This window comes from Molothrus ater, chromosome Z (genome assembly GCF_012460135.2).
Source record: "Molothrus ater isolate BHLD 08-10-18 breed brown headed cowbird chromosome Z, BPBGC_Mater_1.1, whole genome shotgun sequence".
Classification (NCBI taxonomy): Eukaryota; Metazoa; Chordata; class Aves; order Passeriformes; family Icteridae; genus Molothrus; species Molothrus ater.
This window is the reverse complement of record NC_050511.2, coordinates 63,739,663-63,757,043: the sequence shown is the minus strand read 5'-3', so window position 1 is coordinate 63,757,043 and position 17,381 is coordinate 63,739,663. Positions and strand designations below refer to the sequence as shown.

The window sequence follows — 17,381 nt, the reverse complement described above, 5'->3', positions numbered from 1 at the left end:
TAAGATGTGCCCCCAAAACTGTGTGGACTACAGTTAGGCAGGTTTGCCTTGGCCAGGCTGAGATGTGCTTATACCACAGAGCACATTATGTGCGCATAACGCAATACAGAGCAATACAATACAATACAGAGCTTGTAATATGTCACCTGCATACTCCTCTACATCACATCACATGCACCTATGTAAGCAACTAAAAGGAGTAATGAGTGAAGTAAATAGACAACATAATGCAAAAGGAATTAAATTTTCTATTTTTCTGCTGAAGGAGGGATGCACTCCACCAAGGCAAACAGCTGTGCTGGAAGAAATGTCACAGTGCATTCCTTTGTATACTTGCTCCTGGTGGAAACATGATTTAGCAAAGAAACAGAGCTAGTAATGGAAGAGATGAGAAATGTAAACAAATAGATGCTTGGTACTGTATCTACTTCTTATCTTTAGTATTCCTATGCACTGGGGGCAATGGAAACTCATTTAGGATGCCAAAGAATAAAGGAAAAACTTTTTTCAATTATTTCCCATCCAGAAATTCACAGCAGAGAACCTTGTGTCTCCAAATATTGCCTATATTGGAGACAGAAGATGTTGATGTATATCAGCTAACAGAAATCATGGAGATGTCTTTTGGAAAGAGCTGTCTCAAGGAAAATCAGAGATACGCAATAAAACCTTGGCAGCCTTTTTGTCAGCAGATGAAAAGTTGTCGAAATTATGTGATGAGTAGCATGAAAATGAGAACTGAGTGATGTGAACAGCATTTTCCTGAGATTGATGGGTTGGTTGAAACAAGAGAAACAAAATTTGAAAGTGCATGAAAATTGTTGAGGTCATTGTGAAAGGAAAAAACCCACATGCTTGTGGCCCAGAACAAACAGGAGATCTGGTGCATGATGTAAAGACCTTGGGACTTGAAGGAGAACAAGGAGAGGAAGCATCCCCAGTGCAGTGGAGCAACTCCTCTAAATCAGAAGCAGAAAAAAGCAGCTCAGGCTGGACCCTTGCCAGACCTTCACAGGCAAGCTGACATATGGAGGCTGGAAGACTTTTCCAGAGTGGTAGTAGCTGCAAGCAGATGCCGCAGTCACAGAGTGTTTCAGGGCTACTTGTATTGGTTTTGACAGGCTTTCTAACAGCTGTATTTCTGAACTTCCTGAGGAAACAAAGGCCAGGGCAGGAGGTGGAGCTGGTAGTTAATTCGTAAAGCATCCTTTGGGAAAGGAGACTTGGAAGATTTATGCCCCAGGGCTGGCAAACAGTTCTCTGGCGTGGTCTGGGTGAATGTAGCAAGAAAAAGATCAAATCATTAATCTCAGTTCCTGGAGGGAGACTCAGCTTGTAAAGTAAGGTGAGCTGGAGAGAAAGCTGCTGGAGGAACTGCTGTTGTCAGGTTTGTCCATTTGACCAGAGGAAGGTGGGTGACTACCTGAGTGAACTGCCTGTGTGTTCATCACACCAGGCTGTGTTTTTCTAAAAAAATTCTTCTTTTTTTTAACATACTACTCAGCTTTGTGCGAGTTACCTGGAAACCCTGTTGATGCCCTGAAGATGACTAGCACAGGGGCAGATCTGGTGGGGTATTCAGATTCCCTCCCTGCCTGGAAGGGCAGCCAGGTGGGACCACAGGCTTTTTATGCAAAGAAATTATATCTTTGGGCTTGAAACTGCTGCTGCCCCTGCAGATACAGAAGAGAAAGCAAAACCTTCACAATAGCAGTCACTGCAGACAATAAATGCAAAACACCCACCTCTTGCTTCTCCATCACTCAGCTGCTTTCACAGAGCTGCTTTTAAGAAACCATGGAGGAGACAAGGAGGCTTAAAGAACAGAACGTTTTTTCAGTGATGACAACACAGATTAGTCCCAGGGTATACCACGTAGGTTGTCTGGTGTGAATCTAACAGCTTACCAGAAATAAAATACTCTGTGGCTTGATGGGAATAAAAACACCGGTTATACCCTGCAGCATCAAGTAGCTGTAATCATGGCACCCCCTTGAATGTCTGGGACTGAGACTCTACTTTCATTAATGAGGGACAGGCTTTTCCACTCAGCCCTGTGTGTATTGTGAGTGCATCCATCTGTTCATAGGAGAAGCTGCTGCTGCAAGTCTCCCACAGGCCAAGGGGAATGGATTAAAAACTGCTCCGGCAAAAGTGGATCGGTGCTTGTGTTCTTTTGAGACAATTTAATAAGTAACACTTTGAAACGGGCTACCTACCCTTCCAGGTTTAATCACTCCCTTTCTACCAATGAAGAGAAAGAAATAGGAGCAGATATAGGTGAAGAAAATTACACTTCACTAACAAAACAAAATAGCAGCAGGCAAAAAATAACACTAACAGTCACTAGTTACAAAGGTGCTGAAATCTCACTGGCTCTTGGGGAGCAAGGGGAAGCTCCAAATGGGGGAGTGACCCCTCCAAGAGGGTGCTCTCCTCAGGCGACTGCATGGTCTGGGAGACATGAGGAAGACACGGACAAACTCTGTCCAGTGCAGCCTTCTCTCTGGATCAAAAAACCGGGAAGGCAGGAGCTTCCCAAGCAGTTCTGGTGGCAGAATTGCTGGTATAGCAGAGACGTCAGCCTCTGGTTCACTGGGTGTTGGTGCTCTGGTCTTGCTGCCTCCTGCTGAACTCTGCCGCTGTTGGTGCTGCTGTTCCCAAGCTGCGGGTGTGTTGGGGGGCAGAACCGATCTCCCCATGCACTGAGATAGCACCCTCCAGCCCCTACAGCTCTAGCCCCACCCTGCAGAATTCACTCCGAAACAGGCTTTGATTGTGAAATGCATCTTCTCGCGTCGCTGCTGTTGTGGGTCCACAAACCTGCCCGAAACAACTCCCTCTCTCTGAAGGCAAGAGAGAAACTAAAAAACCCACTAAGGGGAGCCTCAGGCAGAGGCAGAGCTTGGAGGCAAGGAAGCTCTGCTTGGGTGACTCTGGCTTTAAAAAGGACCAGCACCTGCTGGCCCCATGTTTCCTGGCACACTGCCAGGTCTTAAAGAGACAGTAAAAATTTTGGGCACAGATAGATGTGGAATAAAATAACATTTTGGGTTATCCACCACACTGCTGCTGCATTCTCTTACCTGCAGGATACACTTCATTTGCAAAATTTTGTCCCTCTGGCTCTATTGTTAATATTTCCAACTATATTTTTCTGGAGATGTAAGAAGACTTCATAGATCTCAGAAATGTACTGCCTTTCTACGATTTTTTTTTTGGCAATAAAATACAAAAAGAAATCCCAAAACTAAAGCCAAGACCCAAAACTGAGATTCTGAGATTCCACAGAAGGCATCGATAGATCAACTTTTGTCCTAAGGAACCCTGGTAACATTCCTTCCTGTTTCTGTATCGGCAATACAGAGAAAAATGAAAACAGGACCTTGCAAGTGTTAGACATTTCTTGCCATTTTTCTGTATAAATGAGTATTTAATCAAATGTAGTTCTCAAATTTTCCTGCCTCATAGTTCCTTATTATTGTTTCTCTTGGAGCTTGCTGCTTATATTCAGTTTTTCTTGTAAAGCTGTACTGTGGCTGAACTAAGTGAACAGCTGTGTCAGACATAAACTCTACCAAGAGCCAGAACAAGTCTGTGGTTACCCTGCCAAATTTTTACTGAGGAAATGTATCATTGAACTGGTAATTTTTTTTTTTTATTTCAGTAGGTATTTGGGGGCTTTTTAAAATTTTTTCTCAATGCAATTTGTTTTAGTTTATTAGCCAGCATCTAGCTTTTTTGTTTTGTTTATGCTATTTACAGCAGAAGCAATCAGTGTAGTTTCTGTGCTCTTTTTTGGAAAAAGCACGATTTCTGACCTCAGTAGCCCTTATTCCTTAGCCATTGATGTAACCACTGCTGACAGATCTACTGATGCCCACCTTTATGTATATATTTTTGGAAAACTTGGGTGAATGACTCATGGAGTTAGTGCATCACCAACTGTAATTGAGAGAAGCTCTGTATAGAACTGCTTATTAGAGCAGCAAGATGACAGACATTGATACACGAGGATTTTAAATATCGAGTTTCATCAGTGCATAGTTGCACTGAGGAGGGATAGGCTTGAAACACAAGTGTCCGAATTCCCCCTGGGCTCAATGTTTTGCTTGAACATGGAGGAATATAAAATGAACACATGCTTGGTCCTGTAAAGTTTGATTCAGTTGTCAAGCAGAAGACAGTCAAGTTACATGGTAGGTAAAACATCATCATAGAAATGTGAGTAGAGGGAAACATATCTGAGTTGCCTTTCTCCCATCCCTTGCCCTGGCTGTAGGTGTTTGCCTTCACCAGGCATCTGCTGGCTGTCAGCTGTCAAAGGTATTTAGCAATCCCTGGCTTTTGTCATGTCTGCAGAGGTTTGTCTTTGCTCAGGAGCGAGCAGGGCTCATTGATAGAGATTTAAACTAGATGTGTCAGGGAAGGAGACAATGTCAGGCTTGCCCCTGACAAGCTGTGGGATGACATATCAAGGTTAAAGGGACAGGGTGCAGGTGAGGGTCCTCAGCCAGTGGACCTGAGATGTGCTGGCCACACTGGAGCACATTTGATGTCTTATGGAGACAAGCCAGGGGCTCCTGAGGTAACAGAAGCCAAGAAACACCACTTTCTAATCTCAGTGAGATTAGAAAGTATTCATCCAAGAGGGCAGCATGAGCTGGCAGCTCAGCTGAAGTGCCTTTGCACCAGTACACTCAGCCAAGGGGAGACTGCTGACAAAGCAGCTGTGAGAGGCATTGTGCTTGCAGGCTTGTGTCTGGCCAGGGGCCTTGAACTCTGGGCAAGTAACGGGACAAGATGTGGGCAGTCCAGGAGACTCCAGCAGTGCACAGAGGATAACTTCTGAAACCAGGTTATAGACAGCCCTACCAGAGGGGGTGTGACACTGGACCCGTGGGTTGCCAACACAAGTTAATTTGAGCTGTCAAGATTAGAGACAGCCTGGGCTGCAATGATCATGCACTCAAGGAGTTTGTAGTCCTGAGGGATATGGGTCAGGTAAAGAGTAAAGTCAGAATAATGAATTTTAGAAAAGCAAAATTCTAGGTTGTCAAGGATGTAGTCAATAGGATCTCCTGGGAATCTGCTCTGAGGGACAAGGGAGCAAAAGAAGCCTGGTGGATCCTTAAGGTTGCTTTCTGTAGAGCACAAGAACTAGCAAAAGGAGGAAAAGTTCAGGCAAAGAAGGCAAAAGACTAGAATGGGTTAGTTGGAACCTGCTGATTGAACTAAAGGGTAAGAAAGAAATCCACAATCAGTGGAAGCAAGGACAGGTATCCAGGGAGACTATAGAGTCACAGCCCAGTTGTGTAGGAATGGAGTGAGGAAGGCAAAGGCAAGGCTGGAGCTGAATTTCACAAAGGTCACAAAGAAAAGATAAAGAGCATCTATACGTCTGTCAGCCAGAAAAGGAAGGTCAAAGAAAGCATTTGTCCCCTTGATGAGCAAGACTGGCAAATTGGTAACTAAGATGAGGAGAAGGCTGAGGTGCTCAAAAGTTTTTTGCCTCAACCCTCACTGGCAGCCTCTCTCCCCATGCCTCTTGAGTGAATAGACTGTAAAATGTGGCTGGGGGAACCCTCAGAAAGAATTAGGTTTGTGACCACCTGGGGAATCTGAGTATACATAAGTCTATGAGACCTGATGAGATGTATCCCAGAGTCCTGAAGGAGTTGACTCTACAGTTGCCAGGCCACTCTCCATGATACTCAAAAAGTCATGTCACTCAGAAAATGACAAAGAAAGTTCAGCTTTCCTGTATTTGCACAGCCTCTTACACTAAGGGCTGCATCTATCCCCCTGAGCAAGTAATTGCTGGAAGTTGCATGCTTGTGTTTCTGTGTCATCAGGCTTTTCCTAGAGTTTTGTGACTACTCTCATCTGCCTTCCTGTGATTTTGAAGAGTAGCCCTCTCTTGATAACTCCTGAATGACTGCTATAAATTAACTGTCATGGGCATTTGCAGGAGGATTGTGGCATGCTGCAAAATGGAGCTGCATGTTACATTTTTGAGATGCTACACCACTGTGCATTCATCAAATTCTCCACAGACTGGAAAATAACCTTCTATTACTCCCACAAACAAGTGTGGAAAGTTGTCTGCTTTAATCCAAGGACCCCGCCTTTGCCTTGCTTTGCTCTCACAATTGCTCTGTGTCAGTCCTTGAGGTCTGCATTGTGAGACCTTCCTTTCTGCACCAATGGCCACTGCTGTTACTGAAGTACAGTTTAGGGCAAAGGCTGTGTAGTCAATGCAGCCATTCATTTGGAAGAAATTTAATGTTGGTGTTTTCCATGCTTGGTACTGCCAAGTGCCACGCTCCCTGATCCTGATTAGCAAAGCATTTGAACCTACACATAAAGCTCTCTATCAGTGCTCACATTGATTTCAGTGGAGCCAATTACACATTTAAGTTTTCAAAAGAAGCTAAAATTATTAGGTTGGGAGTGAGAGCACTCTCTTTCTGGAGAGTTAATGAATATGTAAAATTAATCCTTTTAGAAAAAGCAACCAACCCCCATCCCCAGTTAAAAAGGGAGTTCATGATCTTTGCTCTCATACCTGAGGTGAATCAGACAAAAGTGGGAGCAAGTGCACAACACACAGACAGCAGAGTCAAATTTACACTGACATAATCATCCCGATTGGAAATTATAAGAGGCTTTCTTTGAAACCACTGTTTTTGTAGAAGAAACCTTAGTCTATATACAATTAAGTTTTAAAACCTGGCAGCCACTTAAGCCTCATAGCTGGTAATTTGAGGTCTTCATGTGAATGTATTTTCCTATGTCAATGCTAATTTATTTCTGGAAAAAAAAAATTACTATTATAAGAAGGATCTGTTTTCTGTGGGGTTTCTCTTGAAGTACAGGCAAAAACAGGGCTGAAATCTAAACTAAAATTGCCAGGCATGGATTCCAAATTGTAGGTTTCTTTGTCAGTAAAATAATCCAAGTTCGGGCCAGGCTAAAAACATAGATTCTTCATCTGAATAGGATATTACCAATTACATCAATGAAAACCAAATGGGCAAGAAGCATTTGACTTCTGATGGAGTCTCGGTGATTTCCCTCTATCTTCCTGTGAAAAAGCATGCGTACCTTGGGCAGGCATATGTCAGTAAATAAATGCTGTTTGTGCTAACTTGTGTGAGCTAACTGGATTAAAGCATGAAAGTGGTTGCTACAGACTTCCTTTTAACATAGTGGCAGATCAAGTATTTGGCACGCACATTAAATGCCTATTTTTAAATATTTATTCCTGTGTTTATTTTTCTTTCAAATACTGCTGCAGTAACAAGTTACTTGTACTTTACCAGTGATTTTGTATCTTTCGCCAGTAGACTAAAACCAGCAGATATAAAGGGAAATCATGATAAGAAGCAAAAAAAAAAAAAAAAAAAATTCCCTAAAAAGGGAAAAAGAATGCAGCTTTTCTGTATTTGCACAGTCCCTTGCACTGCTTAGGGCTGCAGCTATCTCCTAGCAATCATTTATCTTACATCAGTTAAACAAAATGTGCAGTACAAATGCGTTGCTGGGCACTGTGTCTGCAGGTGAGAAAGGGAGCAGATGCAGGGGGATGCTCTAACATGCAGTTCCCAAAGAATCAGGTGTTGTCAGAGTGACTGTCTGCTCCTGGCATCTTCCTGGGGGGTCTGTGGGAGAGGACTTTGGGAACCCCATAAAGCAGATCTAAACATGTGTTTTGCCTTGATGGGGTGATGACCCTCTGTGCAGATGATTTTTCTCCTTTGGAGAGAATACTTTTAAAAAGGCAACAAGGGAGCTTCTGAGAAGCAACCCCAGCATGTCTTGTTAGAGTGGGAGGGTTCAGGCAGGATTTGGGAGGGGATTTTTGTGCCTCAAAGACAAGCAATGTATTTAACATCAGTGTAGCTGCTGACATTTCTGAGTTATCTAAGTATTTACGTATGCATGGAATTGACAAGCTCTGTGGTCAAATGAGATGAGATTAAAGAACAAGTATACTCCCTGGAAAGTGATGTGCTGCTGGATAAAGGCCTAATTGGACACAGGCCCTGACAGCACTTTTAACTCATACTTGCAGCTTGGATGATGAGAATTAGTATCAGAAATGTGATCTGTCTAATGTACATTGACAATAGGTTAGAAGGATCCTTTTCCTGATAATCTGTGGGACAGTGTTTCATGGGACATGGGTGTCCTAGTTTGTCTTACTGTTTTGTTTTGTGGTGTTTTGGGTTTTTAAAATTTATTTTTAAGTTTTCATTTTTTGTATCACTTGTTTCTTGCATTGCATTTCAGGTTTCTGTGACTCTTGTAGTCCATTTTACTCTTAGTTTTGATGTCTTTTGATGTCTTCACTATAATTTATTTGCTGTTGCCTCATTTTTCTACACATTTTTTCTTTTCCACTTTTTTTTGCCTCCTCATGCACTTTCAGCTTGTCATTGCACCCTTTTATTTTTATATGGAAGGCTGTTTTAGACCTTGCCCCAGAGAATAATTTTAAAATAATCTTAGACTGCTGGTATGTTTAAATGTTGCTTTATATTCTGTGATTTTTTGAATCAGCAGACTTGAACACGTCAGTTTTACTTAGAAGTGTCTTTCTAGTTTTGTTATTTGAAACCAGAAGTGCTTTGGGAGTTTTTAGGTGCAATGTCTCATATGTGTTGATTTTAAGCCTACAGGAAAATAAAAAGTTTTGGTCTATAAAACAATTAAATGTTCCTGCAAAATATTTCTCTGTGTGCAAATTGTCTTGTCAAATTGTCTATCTACAGCTATCAGTTCCAAAGGGTACTACTTAATAATCTGCTTTACACAGATAAAATATCTTGTCTCAAAATTTCCAATAATTTAAAAATTGTTTTTAAAAAATATGGGAGACACATGAAGTCACATTTGTGAGAGTACAGCAGGATATCAAAAGGTTAAGTAACTTATCAGAGGAGTGGTAGTTTCAGCCTCCTGACCTAGTCCCAGAACTACCATTCTTTCCTAAGTAAGTACTTTCTCCAAGGATGCAAAAGCAAAGCCTCTGACATTTATTATTCTGGTGTGTGTCTGTTCCCAGGACATTACATTTCTGTGGATACGTCTTACGAGGGTGAGAAAGCAGTGCTGTCCAGCCCTGACCTGTACTCCGAGGAATGGAGCTGTGTCAGACTGATCTATCAGATAGCAACAACTTCAGACGCCTCACCTGATCCTGCCAGGCTCAACCTGTACCTGAGGAAGGAAGGAGAAAGTTTTGATCGTTTGCTGTGGTCAGCCAAGGAGCCATCAGACAGCTGGCTCATAGCTAGCTTAGATTTAACCAACAGCACAAAGAAGTATAAGGTAAGGCCAGTTAAAGAAGATGCCACAGGCTTTCTGGTGCAGCCCAGTGCATATGCTGGGCTGCACAAACTTCTTTTTTTAATATATGCAGACTTTGAGCCCTATTCTTGGCTTTCATGTCTAAGGCTGGCAGCACAAGTCAGCTGAGCCCTCTGTCCCTAGCACCCATGAGTAGAACTGGCACGAGGCAGTGCTCTGACCAGCAACTGCGTGGAGCAGCTCATGGGGACACACGGCCAGCTGAGGCCTGCCATGAGGATGCTTCATCTCCTGGTATCCCTGAGGAGTTGCTGGTGCCACATGGCAGATACAGGAACCCCCAGGTCCTGCGTCTGCAGCTGTGCTCACTTATTCCTGCCCTCTGTGTCTTTCTGGAAGGAGCCACATGCTGACAGAAGAGTATTTCTACCCAGAAACCATCATGTTGCATCACTCACAATAATGTCTTGCATAACCACAGCTGAGGAATATGGAATTCCATACTCTTAAATGAAGTGTGGGAATTTTTTGCCTTGTCTCATTGTCCTTCAGCGTGTCTTCTGTGGTTAAAGAAGAACACTGGCTCCATCTTTAATGCATTCTGCCAAGCTCTCTCAGCAAAAGCACACCTGACTGTAAGAGGATGATGGTTCCCCAAGAAACATTTAATTTTTTCTCTTGTTTATCCTGTTTAAATATTCAAGGTACTAATGAAATTCTAAAATTGACAGTTTGGTTTATATTGTGCAGCTGGTACTGGAAGGTGAAATGGGACAAGATAAATCCACCAGTATAGCAGTTTTTGAAATCAAAATAACTTCTGGATATTGTATTGGTAAGTACTCTTCTCTCAACCCTCATATTCTCTGCATGGAAGAGAATGCCTTGTTGGCAGTTTTAAAACTGGATGGAAGATCTGGCTTTAAAAAAAAGACAATGGCTTTTTCCTAATTGAAAAGTACACTGCCATATTCAATACAGATAATTTTTAAGCTAAGAGTGCACAAACTAGGACGTGGGGTTTTTTCATCTATCTCTGTGGTATATACACACACACATGCACGCGCGCACACACACACACACACACATATATATATATATATATATACGCGTATTATATACAACAATATAATTCCAAATCTATTTATTGTTCAAGCAGGAACAACTGTTATATTTTAAAAAGTTTGCACTGCTTCAAATATTAGACATAACAGCTGCATGACTGTTTCTGCTCTCTGCCTGCTCATGGCTTCCTTACAAGTATCATCTTGAGGCTACAGACAAAAAACTGCTCTGATATATATATATATTTACACTTACTACCATTTCCTCATGATATTTGCTAAAAACTGCTAATGAAGTTCAAAAATTCCAGTGTCTAGGAGGCTAGGAGATCTTTACATTTCTCGAGAGCTCTGGTGGAGTCCAATCAAGTTGTCACAATTCTTTGGCTCTGTGAAAGAGACAAAGCAGTTGCATTACTGTTATAAAATACTTACCCTACTTTTCTTCTGGCCATCCCTGATTTACAAGTGAAAGTTCTGCTTTGACTATTTACTACAAGGAGGTGGTGTATTTAAATCTGCTTTGTTTGGTTCTAAATTACAGTAGTCCTATCCTGGCAAATGGTGAAAATACAGATTGGTCCAAAGAGGATGGAAATGAAAATTTTATCAAAAAAATATCAAAAAATTTGGATAAATTTTTTATTTTATGCTTTGTTTGGTTCTAAATTACAGTAGTCCTATCCTGGCAAATGGTGAAAATACAGATTGGTCCAAAGAGGATGGAAATGAAAATTTTATCAAAAAAATATCAAAAAATTTGGATAAATTTCTATTTATTATGAGCTCTTAAATGCTGTGTCCAGTTTTATAAATACAGGCATTATCTGCTCTGCCGTATGTGAAGTGAGGCCAGTGCTTAGCAATTTGCTGTTCCTATTTCTGTAATGAAAATGTGTGCACTCAGCTGGTGGTGTCTGCAATTGCAGAATGTGACTTTGAAGAAAATCATCTTTGTGGCTATGTGAACCGCTGGAATCCTAACGTCAACTGGTTTGTTGGTGGAGGGAACATTCGGAATTCTCAGTCTATCCTGCCCAAAGACCACACACTTAACAGTGCACTGGGTAAGCAACAAATGTAGACCAGAAATATAGTGGGAAAATCTGAGTGTGTGATTCAAGTATGACTCTCATACTGGAAGTTATTATTATGCGAGTTGTTCCCATTGTGGGGTTGGGGTGGGGATGGTAAGAGTGATTTATGGGAAAAAAAGGGGATTAGAAAGAGGTTGGGGGATTTTGCAGAAGTTCAGACAAAACTGCCTGTAAGCTTTATAAAAAGGTTGTTACACTCTTTGCTAGGATTCAAAAGTACTCAGAGATAAGAGTAGAATTTTGGATGTGACAGCTGGAAAATTCAACTTTCTGTGTATTCTAAATGTATGGACCCCAGTAAATTTTAGATTCTTGTACTGCTGCTCTGTACATCTGGCAGGGATTTTTTTCCAATGGCTGTTGAGAAAATCGAGTAGGAAAACTAAGGTATTAAAAAACATGCTTGGAGAATCTTGGGTGAAACTGTACAGTTTAGAAGTCTTGTTTCTTTCAGTCAAATGTGTTGCTGTTAGAACAACCCCTCAGAGACATAATGCTGGGAAAAATTATTGGAATTTTTGCACTTGTCTGGTATGAAATGCTTATCCTTTAACACTTTGCTCGGGGAAGAGATTTTTACACAGCTGTGAAGAAGGCTGTGGGATAACTTCACCCTTGCACAAAGTACCACAGCAGGTGATGGTCAGGATGTGGGGCTGGTGCTGCACACCATGTGTGGGGCTGCCTGATGCTTGTGGCAGTGCAAGGAGTCACATCTCATGAAAAGCAGGGTTGATCCTCTTTCCTTAACTCATGCCGCTGTGCCTTTTTATTTACTTCACAATTGTGTGAGTTGAGTACAGAGTGTCTCTCCATCTCTTTGTCACCCCCTGGCACTAAAATGCCTGTAAAATTCTGATGGAAGTTTAAACTCACCACAACTTCAACAGCAGACAGTGGATCAGCCTATTGAATAAGTGCTATGACAGGAAACGCTCCCAGCTGGGAGGGATGTGTTTTCTTGTAGCCACAGCATTTCTATTTCACACCAAGCCCTTACTGCTGAGCAAGCCCTCTCTTTACTGAGAAGACTTCATGAAGCCTAAAGTCACAGAAGAGCCTTCTTTTTCCAAGAATTGGGCTGCGAAGTTGCATCATCCAGGGAGATTGTAGGTAAATTATGAGATGTGCTAAAACTGCAGAACAAAAGTGAAGCTGAGAACCTTGCAGGCAAATATTGCTGAAGTCACCACTCCCGGCAGTGGGCAATCTGGAGGAGACACAGACCCAAGCAGTCCTTTCCCCTCCTTCCACCTGAGTGAAGCAAGAAGTGACATCTGAAGGTCTGAGAGTGCTCTGTGCCAATTGATGTAGTGGTGCCACTCAAACTGAACAGCACAGTTTGCAGTGCTCGTGCTGAAGTACCTCCAGTCTGACACTCCTGTCTTCTCCAGGCTTTCTACTTGTGAAGAGCCATTTTTTGTTCATCAAATACTGTTTGATGCTGTGCTTCTGGGAGTGCAGAAGAAGAAAAACTACAATACACAGCATGTTTGTGAACATGGATGTGTCCTGTTTAAATTGAGATAGCACTCCCAAAATCAAAATATTAGAAGCTGTACCCTTAGAAAATCCTACAGGTCATTGGCTTATATTCATGATGGGAAGATACTCTCCTCAAATGTAGTGCATTTTTCTGTTCATTAACATCTCCCAAAAATCTTCTTTAAGGATTTTACATAAAAACTCCAGTCCATGCAGTAAAAATAAGACATTTTTTATAAATCAAATCCTAGATACACTAAGCAGATATGTAAGGACTAAAAGCTATTTGACAATAATTTGATATATTAAATGAACTGCTTTGTAAAAGATGAGAAAACACATGGCTTACAATCTTGTTCATTTACTTGAATTGCTTCAGTCAAAGTTGCACTTAAGAGAGACTAAATACTACACCAAGGGAGATAACACGGTTGTTGCACATTTTTCCATTTATGAATGGCTTCCAAAATTTAGAGTTTATTTTGTTTCAAATATAGATAAATATATTATTTCTAATAATAACAAAGACTTAAGAAAAGAAAGAGCTGGGACTGACTATTTTGCCAAGTGGTATCTTAGCCAAACAATTTTGGGCTGTACATAGGAGGAAAAGAGAGGAAAAAAAAACTTTTAGAATAACTAAAATTTTCTAGGAAGCCACCATTGTTGCTCATAGATATATATGTCTAGTCCTTGTTCATCTGCTGATGCTTCTTGTATGTGGTGTTCTTTAAAGAGTGTCTTATGCCAAATGTTTCTCTCCTTCTAGGTCACTACATGTACGTGGACTCTGTGTATGTCAAACATTTTCAGGAAGTGGCCCAGCTAATCTCACCAAGGACCACAGCCCCAATATCTGGCTGCTTATCTTTTTATTATCAGCTTAAGCAGGAAAGCAGCATTGTTTTTACTGTTTACCTGAGAGACATGAGTGGCTTTTATGAAGAGATCTGGAAAACAGACAGTGCACTGAATGCAGACTGGGCATTGGCAGAAGTCAACTTCAATGCACCATATCCCATGGAGGTAAAGCAATCCTTCTTGCTCAGTCCAGCTGCGACTTCCAGATTGCCTCAGACATGAGTGCCAACTCAGGCCAAGCCAGGAACATAGCAGACACCATGCAGTATCTGAAAGATAGCTGTAAAGATATTGGTGATCTGTGATATCCTTTACCCTTTGCATAAAGATCAAGGAGGGATCACTTTCCACACTCATGCTTGATTTTGAAGACAGGGGGTTAGTGCTTGATCAGAGTATCTTGGGAGGTTGTAGAATCTCACTGATGGGAAGTTTTTTAGTTGGTGAATAATATCAAGGTTCTCTCCGTTCCCTGTTTCTATGACTCTCTGATTCATTTTTGAGGATGCTGAATATTGTAAAATAATGCATAAGAAAAATTTTAAAAAATATTTGAGGTCTATTCTCCACCTTACTTAGATCCTGCAGTTCATGAGAGAAAGTCCAAACTTGGGTCCTTTGTACAGTAGTCCTTAAATGTGAAAGACAGCTCTTGATGGTTATTACAATGACTGTCAAGAGTATCAGAAAAAAATTGAATATTTTATTCCCTAGTGTTTTCTAAAAAGTACCCCAAACTTAGAAGACTGAAATAAACAGTGTATGTATATTATATACCTACACATATACTTACATATATGTGTATTTTACACATATATATGTAATTTTTATATATATACAAACATATACTCTCTCTATACATACATACTTCTAATACATGGATTACAGATAAATTCTACTCGCTTTAATTCTACCCAAGTTATTTGCTAATTCACCACAACCCTGTAGACTAGGGGTAAAGCTAATTTTCATGAGATATTATGTAGGCCTTTTGCACTCTATAAAGTCAGTGATAATCCATTCAAATCATCAGACTTTACGGGAAAGGAAGGCAGCTCTCAGAAGGCTTCATAATACAAAATGGTAAGTGAATTACTAATTCACTTAATATAAACTAAATTAATGTTTAAAAAGGGGAAAATCAGTCCTAGCACTATCGATGGAAATTAATTAATGATGACTTAGAGCTTGGCAATACTGTTGTTGAGTTTGTGAAAATATCCTCTCATTTCCTGGTGGCATTCAAAAATCCATCCAGAATGTTGGAAACTACCCATAAGGGAATAAATAGCAAAACATAGGATGTTGTACTACTGGGTAAATGCACAGCAAAACCTTGTGTTCAGCAGGGTATGCAACGTCAGCTTTCTCAGTTTAAAAAAAAAAAGAGATTTAAGAAGATTAAAAAAAGATTAAAAAATATTGTCCAAGAGGGACATGCAGATAATGAAAAGTACAGAGAAGTTACATCAATGAAATAACAGTTTTCAGCCCTTAAAAAAAAGATGGAAGTAAAATATGTTAGAGGTTCTTAAGAGTCATGAAGGACACAGAAAAGATTAACTGTTCCCTGTTTCTCAAAATTTACATTGCTGTTCCAAATTCTTAGTTACCATGTAACAGTTTTAAAATAAAGTGAACAGAGGAGGGTCTTTTCATATGTGATTCAACCACTTCCACAACATACCATAGATACCCTTATTAAGATCAGTTAAAAAACTGATCATAAAAATTAATGGGAAAGGAAGAATCCATCAGGAATATAATGTAAGGGAAGAAGAACTGAAAGCCTGTAATTGTCTTCAGAGCACCTGTAGGTGCTCTCTGCTGGAAAAAAGGCACGGGGCTAGACAGGCCTTTAATCTGCTCAAGAAATTTCTATGTAATTTAACACAGAGATAATTTTCTAGAAATAATATTAAACCTTAACACATAAATTCTTTGGTTGCTTCGAGAGGGTATTCTTCTTTGTTTCATCTAGCTAAAGGAGATTGTTCAGGATTCTTTCACTAGCTCTCCTAGTCTGCAAAACATCACAGGCATTGCTTTCACTGAAACGAATCTCACTCTGAAAGCTTTTGTCCTTATTTCCTGGCTTTGTCCCTGGGGCTGGCTCTCAAAGTTTTCCTGTATCTCAGACCTTTGATACTTAAGAGAAATTTTAAGACACACCCTCAAGAGTTATAGATGGTCCTCCACTTACTTGAGGAAATTATTTCCCCTGGGAATGACTAAATACAATACATTGTTTGATCTTTGTGGTAAACAAAACACAGCAATAACTTTTCTGGCTCTTAAATAAATTCTATACAGAAAATCTTCCCTGACAGCTAATGCCAAGTCATGGGTTTCAATATCTGAGGATATTTACAGAAAACTATAAAATTTAATATATTAATAGCAGAGTAATGAACACAGAGGGTTTTTAGCTCTTGATCCAGACAGATTCTAGATAAAACCGGAGGTTTAGTCAGTACAGACTGATGATTGTGAATAGTGGTTTTATATAATACAGTGGCAGAAGCCTTACTGCATCTTTAAAAGTGGTGCTTCATAAAGCAGAAGAGCTATATTCCTTTTGGTGTTTCCTTGACCTGGAGTGAGCAACGATCTATTGCTAAGGTCAGGCTCTGATTTATATCCCTAATAAGTGATCTAATTTAATTAGTCCCAACACTTTCAGCACTATATGAGATGTGCTGGAGTCTGTCTGAGACATTCAGTCAGAATTCTGTATTTCAAAGATGTGTACCAAAATTATTGCTGAGTATATGGCAGACGAATAACAACTTACTATAATTTCTAGGTAATATTTGAAGTGGCTTTCAATAGCGCCAAGGGAGGTTATGTTGCCCTCGATGACATTTCTTTCTCTCCGGTTTACTGCAGCAATCAGACAGGTATGATGAGCTCTTGCTGCTATTTATCTCCCTTGTTTCCACCCTCTGCCTTGCTCCTCAGAACTGTCTGTCAGTATTTGCAGTTTTGGTGCTACCTTCTCAACTGACCAGCACCACTGGGCTCCTCTTCCTTCAGAAGACATAATAGCAGATAACACCTGTGCCATTCATTTTTTTGGAAACAAATTCTTAATGCTTCCTTTCCAAAGACCTTGCCTCAGGGTTCTGCAGCTGGAGTGCTGGACTGAGTGCTGTATTTGCATCACTACTGGTTTTAAAGAATTACCACTTGCAGGCTTGTCACAGAAAGAGAGGGCGGATTTTCCCAGGTGTGATGGTATGAGGAAGAAAATGCCCTGGGTTTTTCATTAATGCCAGTGTAGGCATTCTTCATGCCACATGCCCTGAGGTGTTCTACAGAGCCAAAACATGAGCTTTGCCTCCCTGTCTTCACTCCCCCAGGAGGTATTACTCATCTCAGGCAGGGCGTGTCTGTTGAGTATTTGTTAGGTTTTCACAGCAACAGACACCACCTATATCCCTGTGACCTCTGATGTAGAGGCACTTGGGACAAAGGACATTGGCATTTGAGAATGCAGCCTCTTAAGTAGCTGGTTGTTGGCATTTTACTCTGGCACTAAACGCTAGTCTAAAGTAGA

General features: G+C 40.8%; 1 protein-coding gene across 1 annotated transcript in view; it reads left to right on the top strand.

Annotated features, from left to right (window-relative positions):
- MAMDC2 (MAM domain containing 2) overlaps positions 1–17,381 on the top strand; it is a 60,323-nt gene that overhangs the window by 19,213 nt on the left and 23,729 nt on the right. The window contains exons 3-7 of the mRNA XM_036402532.1: positions 9,071–9,336; positions 10,066–10,150; positions 11,309–11,446; positions 13,731–13,987; positions 16,629–16,722. Coding sequence (XP_036258425.1) covers positions 9,071–9,336; positions 10,066–10,150; positions 11,309–11,446; positions 13,731–13,987; positions 16,629–16,722 — 840 coding nt within the window. The remainder of the gene's footprint in view (positions 1–9,070; positions 9,337–10,065; positions 10,151–11,308; positions 11,447–13,730; positions 13,988–16,628; positions 16,723–17,381) is intronic.